Source organism: Xyrauchen texanus, chromosome 4 (genome assembly GCF_025860055.1).
Source record: "Xyrauchen texanus isolate HMW12.3.18 chromosome 4, RBS_HiC_50CHRs, whole genome shotgun sequence".
Lineage (NCBI taxonomy): Eukaryota > Metazoa > Chordata > Actinopteri > Cypriniformes > Catostomidae > Xyrauchen > Xyrauchen texanus.
In genome coordinates, this window is record NC_068279.1 from 41,465,211 (window position 1) to 41,474,096 (window position 8,886).

At 34.9% G+C, this 8,886-nt stretch overlaps 1 protein-coding gene across 2 annotated transcripts; it reads right to left on the bottom strand.

Moving 5' to 3' along the window:
• Window positions 1-457: 457 nt before the first annotated feature.
• On the bottom strand, window positions 458-7,806 carry LOC127637158 (uncharacterized). Of its 2 annotated transcripts, XM_052118082.1 has the most exons (11): window positions 7,692-7,806; window positions 4,388-5,763; window positions 3,410-4,008; window positions 3,193-3,263; window positions 2,879-3,093; window positions 2,492-2,733; window positions 1,965-2,108; window positions 1,602-1,764; window positions 1,042-1,068; window positions 910-939; window positions 458-729 (listed from the first exon to the last, which is right to left on the bottom strand). In XM_052118082.1, the coding sequence occupies exons 1-11, from the start codon at window positions 7,721-7,723 to the stop codon at window positions 461-463; spliced, it is 3,168 nt and encodes a 1,055-aa protein (XP_051974042.1). In that variant the 5' UTR covers window positions 7,724-7,806; the 3' UTR covers window positions 458-460. The 2 variants fall into 2 exon arrangements, with proteins under 2 accessions (XP_051974042.1, XP_051974051.1); XM_052118091.1 differs by lacking the exon at window positions 2,492-2,733 and having other exon boundaries at window positions 1,965-2,011.
• Between the last annotated feature and the right edge of the window lie 1,080 nt (window positions 7,807-8,886).

Sequence of the window (8,886 nt, forward strand, 5' to 3'; positions counted from 1 at the left end):
TGTCTTTAAGGGCATCACAATGTTGAGTGGTTATCTTGTGGACACGTTAACAATATATTGTGGCCTTTTACATATTACAGCAAAAATCTCTGAGAGGACCTATATGTCTGCTCAATGCTCATTCAAAGTCATTTCATCAGGGTTGCTCTTTCACAGGGTCATGACCACCCCCCACCACCAGCACCCATGGATGTGGCCTCAATCTTGCTAAATATAAATTAAGCTTATACAGTAATATCTTTGATCTATATATAAGTTTATAGTTCATCTGACCTATTATGAGATCAGTTGCCTGAGTCGAATTAGATCTACAGTGCAAGTACTTGTAACAAAGGTATTGATAAACAGTTTAACACACTGATTCGTGAATTATAAACCAGTTCTAATCATGTGTGTTCACAGTGTAATATTTCAGATTCTGTGATTCATTGATCAGGAGTCATACATAGGTCTTGTTCTCTCACTTGTCCGCTGATTTATTGTGCATCAGACTTGCCACAAGTCGTGGTTCATTTTCCTGAAGCAAACTGAAAAAATGTTTAGCGAATCCAGGTACTACCATCAAATCATATATGGCCCTAATTTTATCCTGATTTAATTTCTGTGCATTGATTTCATTCAGCTTTTCTTGGTGAATAAAGTCAGTAACAGCAATGCCATCTAAAATAGATTTCACATTTACAACCTTTTGAACGATGTCACTTCTGTTGTTTTTCAGAAAGGATTCACCTGTAGAGGTAAAATAATTTTTTCAACAATTGTACAGTATATTTACAGTATGTGTATAATATGACAAATGATAAAATATGAGAAAACAATGAATAATGTCAATTAATGTCAAAAGATGATTTGGTCCACTAAAAGTCTAAACTGCATCATACTGTTACAAAACTTGATGCATTTGCTTACATTGCTCATTGTCCAATTTGGTTTTTACATCTGTATGATTAAAAATAAAAGTTGGTTAATTTCATCTCCACTTTTAAGTCAGTTAACAGTTTGTTAATGACTACTGTTACCAAACTTGATGCATTTGCTTACTTTGCTCACTGACCAATTTTTTGACATCTGTAAGATAAAAACAAAAGTTAGATTTCTTCTCCATTTTCAAGTTAGTTAACAGTTAGTTAATGATTACTAGACTTATAGAGTAAATATTACAGCAAATATGAGTTATTTACTCTATTTAAATGATCAGAAAGCATAGTTTACATTGTATCTTTTCTGCATCCTCATGTAAGTAAGGGCCCTTTAATGATTTCTAATGAGCTGCACAGTGTGCGCACTATATGACATGAGTCTCGTTTGCCAGTTTGAAGGTTAATTTATAATTTGGGCTTATTAATGAAACAGGAACAGAATTAATTTTTGTGCAAATTGTATTTAAAAAATATATATATATACATAAATAATTGACTTGCATGTTGAAATGTACACACAAATAGATTTATAAACAATTTACAAATAAAACAGTTCTTCTTATGAATAAAACCCAATGTCTATAATTCTCATAAATATTTACTTTGTAGTAAGATCAATAATTTCCTTCAGAAATGATAATCTTTCAACAACTTTAGCAAAATGCAAACAGTAATTCTTACTTTCAAGGCGTATTTCACAGTCCCACACATCTTTGTCCTTTTCTGTATTTGATTTCTCCTTTATGAGATTTAATTTCACATTCATCACATTATCTGGCAGGAATATTTCAAATGTTGGATTGTATTGATGTCTGTTCTTAAAAGTGCATTGAAATTGTTTGCTCTTGCAAAGGAAACAAGATATTCAAGGGTTATTAACTTTTCAGAGAGATATTAAATCATTGATTCAAGATCACTAAAGTAACAAATGCATAACAAGATTCAAAGTTCATTCAAGATAAAGACAAACATGAAAACAACACTCTTGTACTGAATTTTTCAGATTGAATATGAGAGATTTGTCTAGTGCTTATTCATACTGACCTTTGGTTGTATCTTTATTATTGGCTTCTCTGAAAGTCCATGTTCCTCTACAAGATCACAGAACATGCTGTATGTACTGTTATATTCAAGTGTGCAATCACAGGTTGTTCGGACCCATGTATAATTTTCATCACACTCAGCCACCTTAATGCACAAGGTAAACATTGATTATGTGTTTAAAAATCATCCCAAATAAAAAAATAACACTTCAGCTTTAAGGTGATATGTGTAAATTTTGATTATAAAATATTATATCTCAAATAGTCAAAACATTACAGCTCTGTGATGCTTTTAAAACATTGCTCTGTTTGCTTGAGTTTTTGAGGTCATTAGCAACATTGGCTCAACCAACAGCAACAGTTTAAGCTAGGACCGTCTGGCAAGTGGCAGATGGGGTAGTGTTGGAGAAACCTGTTATGAATCCTGTCGTTATTTTCTACAATTATGTTTGTTATTACCAGTGGTGCAGAAATGACACATTTTACCTTAAAGCTGAATGAACACATAGAAAACTCTTTAAAGTTTACTTTTCTGGGGTCCACATTGAGTGGTAGAAGGAACACATGCAATGTGTGTGTTGCTTGAATGTACATCAGAATCACTTGTCCAATTATCTTTTCCTTAAACCAGTTTATTATCTTGGAAAGTCTAAATCGTGATGTTCCCGGGATGCTCACTGTCACATGTGTCCTTGAGATATTCTGAGGGTTCAGAACCTCAACAATACGGCCTGAGTAATGTATAACTGACAGGCAGTGGTGGGCATCCTCTGTGATTCAAATAAATAAATCAGAGAAATATCAGGGGAGAAATTACTGTATTTTGCTATGGGATCTACTTGGTTATTTCAACATACGCTGAAAAAAAAAAAAATGTACAGGTACCTAAGAAATGTGCTTCATATGCTGACTCACCAATGGAGGTCTCACAGTGTGGCAGTTTGAGGTGAGAGAGCTCACCCTGAACACATCTGATGTCATACAGAGGTCCTGCTGGGTAACAGTTGGCGAGGGCTGGACAGTTGCTCTCCTGAATAACAGTGCTGTACAGTACTTCCCCTTCTCCCTTCATGTTAAAACCAAGCTGTGTAAACTCACAATGGACCCAGCCTGTATGATTGCATTGTAGCCTGTTTGATTGAAAAATAATCATAATAAAATAAAAATTACATTTGAATGGAAACTGATACACTCTTATGGCTTTCACCTCCTGTCTCTTGACACAATACCTGTAATTAGTTTGTCCATCCTGAACAATGACCTCAGGAGTGAACAAATAATCTTCTTTTTTGTCTGTCCCCTGTAAAAAAAAATAAAAGAATGCATTTTGAAAACCTTTTCTATAAACTGAATTTCATTTCAAATTAGACATATTTAAAATACAGATTTGTATGTACAATGAGATTACCAATGAAGCATCATTAAAGCAATGAATAAATGACTTACTCTTAAGTCCTCTGAAGGGGATTGAGAAGCTCCATCTGAAATCTCTGGTAAAAGCAGATGCATTGAATTATTTCTCCTGATCATCCTTACTATCCTCTCTGACAGCTCAATCCGCTCTGTAATTTCTGGTGAAATTCCAGAGATGTAGTATTTGTATCCACATTTTTCACGAATCCACTCCAGTACTTCTCTCTGAGCTCCAGTATATTCATTTATTCCACAGTCTCCTTCTCTAAATACCACAATGACATGATTCCAAAATTTCTCTCCAAGAAACTCTAAATCTTCAAGAAACTTTTTGGTCTTGTCTGTGAATTCCCCACGATCTACATGAAAGACGAGTAGAACTGCATGAGGTCCAGGAGTGAGAGCACGTCTTTCCCATTTAAGAATCCTCTTGGCATTGACAATGTCAATCTCTACCAAGTGCGCATTTTTCTCTAGCAATTTCCCTTTGACGGTCTTAAGCCTGTCATCGTCAAACTGTCCTTCATCACAAATCCTTGACGCTTCTTTAAAGAGCAGATCACCGTCAGATTTTCCTGATTTTTTGAAGCCCATGAGCCAAATCCTGACCTCTGTGAGAAGAATGCTTTCACCTATTTAAGACATAAACACAATCTTCCTAAATAATATGCATTTTTCAAGTTTTATTAATGCAGAAATAGAAAGGAGTTAACTGAGAAGAAATTATTATAAGGAATCTTAATTGTCTCCTTTCATTAATGGTGCAATAACAAATGTAACAAGATAATATGAATGTATAATTACATTTACTTTCTTTGTACATGCTAATAACATAATAATTAAAATAATAACTCTAACTCTAAGCAAACGTGTGTCATTTTTGCCATTGTCCAGATGGCAGACCATGGGAGTGCTTGGGAAACCTGTTTGAAAATCACAAAAAGCCCATATGTGTTGCTTAATGTGCAAAACTATTAAGGAAGTGTGGCACAATAGAAAAACTGTATTTACCGACAGGAAGACCATTCGTTAAGGCTCTCTCATAGAACTCTGCAGCTTTGAGTGTTTCACCCCTTACTTCATGAATGAATCCTTTTATGCAACAAGCCGTACTGTCATTAGGATCTTTCAGCCTTTTAATACGATATTCAGCAACCTTTTCCAGGCTCCTCGCACACATCTTGCCTTCTGCTGATTCAGGCTGCAGCCTCAGACCTTGCATGAAGTTCTGTATGGCTAGTTGTTCAGATCTTTTGGTGTAGCGCTGGTAATTGCCATATGAACAATAAACAAACTGCAGATGCTCCTTTCTGTAATTTGCCTCTTTAAATGCTTGTTTGAAAAGCCTCTCAGCTTCTGAGATCCTACCATCCTTTCCATAATGTAGTGCCAGATCTGCCATACTGAAAATGAATGAGGGCCTTAGAGAATATGCTCTTTCTAGATGAAAAATGCACATTTTCAAGCATTGCTGACTTACATCAGACTTCTTTTTGTAACACAGAGCTAATTGATGGTGTATGAAGGCTGAGCCTGGGGAACACTGCAGTGCTTTTTCCAGTAGATTTATGGCCATATCCACCAATTTCAAATCACGAAAGTATTTTGCTGCATATCTTATGACATGTGGGTGTTCAGGAGCCTTCAAAAGAGCACAAATCACAATCTGTATGTCCTGTTCAGTATGTGATGCTGTCATATCACCTTTTGTATAATTTTTTTTACGGACTTTTCTCAGGGCCAGCAAAACTGGTAGAACAGCATCATCTGTATTGAGCTTTATTGCTTTTTGGAGTTGTTGTATTGTTGGTGAGTCATGCGAGTCAGTGGTTTCAGTTGTAGTCCTGTACAGTGCAATTGCATAGCCTGTATTTAAATCATTGTCATCTGGGATCAATTCAAGGGCCTGTCTGAAGCATTCTTTTGCAGCATTGTAATATTTGTGAGAGACTTTAAGAAAAGCCCACCCTTTTTCTCTGAGCACCTCTAGAGGGAGGTTAGAGGTGAATTCATCAGAAAGTTTTTCATGGATACTTTCTAACTGTCTCAAGTAGTCTGCACATGAAGAGAATTCATTCATATGATAGTGCAACCAAGCAAGGTCCCCATAGGTGACAATAAGAACTAATTCACTCTCTTTGTAATATTCTTGTGCAAGCTGCACAGATTTCTGCAAATTTGTGAGTGCTTCCTGTAGGTTGCCATGGAGGTAATGAATATATCCTAATGTGCTGTAAGCTCGTGTTACTCTCGCCTGGCCGGATTCCAACTGAATCTGTTCCCTGAGGCGATTCAGTAAATCGAAGAGATTAAAGTCTTCTTCTCTTAGAGACCAAGTAAAGTGGCACTCCTGCTGAAGCAGTTTGGTTTTTAAATCGCTGTCAAAACTGAAAGTTACAAAAAGGAAAAGATGAGACAATGGACAACACACTTTAGAAAATAAAATAATAATGTTGACATCCTCCTACCTGTATATATTTGTACATACAAAGCCATTTAAAAAAAATGTATGTAGTAGAGTCTTCTAATGTGGGTAGCATATATAGTTAAGCAGCATAAACAGCTGAAACTTTAAACTTAAATATAGTTGCATCACTTCAAATGTGCATTCTGTATTTCTGTCCTCATTAAAACAAACAAACAAAAAACAAACAAACAAACAGAAATTGCCCTAAAGAAGTAAACTGCACTTTTGGAAATTGTTGTTTCAAATCATGTGCACTCATATTAAATGAACATTTATCAACAGTCATAACAGAATTCTATTAAAAGCTGTTTTATTTTCATTAATCTATGCAGCGAAAAGTGCCTTTCTAGTGGCCACCAAAAACTATTGTTTTTACATAATGCTATGTTCAAGGTGAACGCTAGCACAACATGAACAGGTCTTTGTTAGTGTAAAGGGTTAAAATGACACAGGTAAAACTGGTGCATACTCATACTCACTTTTAAATAATCTCAGTAACCGTCTTGTTGACACTTTGGATGACTGTGAATAGTGAATTCTACAATGGCATCTGTAACTGAAAACTATTGATTTTGAATGATGCTGCTGTGACCATGAGACCGTCTGAGACGGTGTGTTTTTGCCATAGTAGGATTATTAAATCTGCACTATGTTACTTTGTGCTCTCTAGCGAAATCTGTGGTTGAATTTTAAAATCGCAAGCAATTTGCAGAAGAACACTTTATGTCTGTTCATGTATCGACACTATACTGTTCTGGCAGATGAATCTCATGATTTGAGGTGACCTGGACATCACCTGTGTGATCACGACTGGAAGATATTCAGAGCCGGAGTCATGACGTGCTATTTTCATGTTGCTATTATTATGCTAAACAATTAAACATTTAAAAATGAAATAGTACTTGCTTTGTTGAAGATAAATAGCACTCTCATTTACATATTTTGAATTAATTAATTTGACATGTAGCTAATATAGGGGGTTGAGTCAAAGTCTGTCCCCCCAAAAAACATGCACAGTAACTTCACAGCACAACATAGTTACATCTTGATCAGTAAACACAAGGGTGATGTTTGATTCACAAAAGCATTACAACCCTACTAGACAACATACTGTATCCAAGCTTTATAGCAGGTCAACAACTTCGCCAAACGGGTAACAGATAAACCTCCAGACTGCAACGATGCTGTCCTGAACTGTGTGAGTGTTACTGAACTGAGTTGGACAGAGTTAGTTTCTCCAGCTGGACCACGAGACAGCCGGTACTCCGTTCCTGTGTGTGTGCGGACATGACGTAATGATGCAACGTCACAAACCAGCGATTTCACACTAAATCGATCCAGACTGCTTAAAATACAAATCATTTAATCGGGGTAAGATAAGGACAATGTTTTGAACACTGCTTGTTGATTAACTCAAATTTGCTATTTAAATTTTTAACCAAAGAATCTTACATAGTGCAGCTTCAATTTCGCCAACTATTAGCTAAAGATTTACGGTTTTAACGTGACATAAATTGAGATTATTTAAGTTTTCATGATTTTTAGTTCAATAGATTTCTATCCAAAATGTAAACAAAAGGTGGCGGTTATTTCACTTTCCCTTCCTCAAATTCGAAAGAAAAGTGCCACTGATGAAATGTATACAGCAAACATTTGATAGTTTGAGTCATCAGTTATAAGATTCAAAATAAATAATGCTATAATAATTACAACATGATCATCAATGAATCTGTTGCATCCAGTGAAGGTTTACCACAAATATGGTCACGAGCGCCCCGTGCCTGGATTACATTTTATGGTGCACTTTACTACAACATTCAACGAATATAAATATAAAACCAAACCCACCTCATTTTGTGCTCATCCTCATCATGTATCATAAATCAATGAAAATACTCGCGGAGCTGAAAGTGTCGGGTGTCAGACGTGGCTAGGACAGGTCTGTACCTGTGCCACTGACGTCGGAATGAGGATGTAGCAGGCTATTCATATTTCCCTTTTGTAATTTAATAAACGTCTAACTTCGACGTTTACAGATTTGTGGGACTGTAATATGCTATTAATTTTAGAGCACTATTTTTTTTTTCTTTCTTTTTGCTTAAACAGATTTTCAAACATAGGCCTATTTTAAAGTTTAAACAAATGTTTAAAGTTTGAAATGTTGGCATGTCAACTCCAACACATTTTGATCAGTTAATTTCCATTACTATTCCTGTCTTTACCTAGGCTACATGTTTAGGAATTTTATAAATAATTTCACAGTTTGTTGACGCACATTTAAATTGTTATGTCAAGTAGGTCATTTGTTGCAATTCGGTCCCCTTTTGTAAAATTGTATTCTTCATTATTCAAGGGGCATGTTAAACTTGTCAAAGCTTTGACTGGTCAAGAATAAATCATGCAAATTTAAATATTTACAGAAACATTTATAAATAAAGGATACACATAAAGTACACCCCGTGATTTAACGTGGTTCTTGGAATGGATTAAAATTGTAATAGATAAAATATGAATACCAAAAATAATATAATTATATAAACATATAATATAAAAGCCTTACATATAGGCAGGGTTAATTTTAAAATGTACCCCAATACAGATTACATGCTGTAAAATGTAATTTGTAACATATTTCCATTAGATTACTCAAGGTCAGTAATGTATTATAAATACTTTGGATTACTTCTTCAGCACTGGTAGATTTTTTCACTTGTTTTGACTATAAAAACTCTGTCAGTTCAGTGAGACAAAATACTGTTAAGTGTTAAAAATACATTCTCTGAAAAACCTGAATATCTTATGCAGTGTTGTTTCTAAAACAAAATCACTCTAATTGATCTTGTTTTAAGGATTTTTTTGATATTTTTACAGAAAAATAATACAAAAATTATCTTCAAGAATAAGATTTTTGCCCTAATATCAAAGGTCTTAACAAATATGATCCAATGCGAATTTTCTTAATAAAAATATGATCGTGTCTGGTAACGTGCATGTAAAATGGTTAGAAATAGCATTTTAGTTTCGTGTAAAGCTGAAAATTTAC

What these genes read in the sequence shown, in the direction of transcription:
- LOC127637158 (XM_052118082.1), bottom strand. Translation starts at nt 7,723, where the DNA reads ATGATACATGATGAGGATGAGCACAAAATGAG. An exon ending in GAGGATGAGCACAAAATGAG is followed by an intron (nt 5,764 to 7,691) that starts GTGGGTTTGGTT and finishes TGTAACTTTCAG; the next exon opens with TTTTGACAGCGATTTAAAAA. An exon ending in CTGTGAAATACGCCTTGAAA is followed by an intron (nt 1,069 to 1,601) that starts GTAAGAATTACT and finishes TTTATCTTACAG; the next exon opens with ATGTCAAAAAATTGGTCAGT.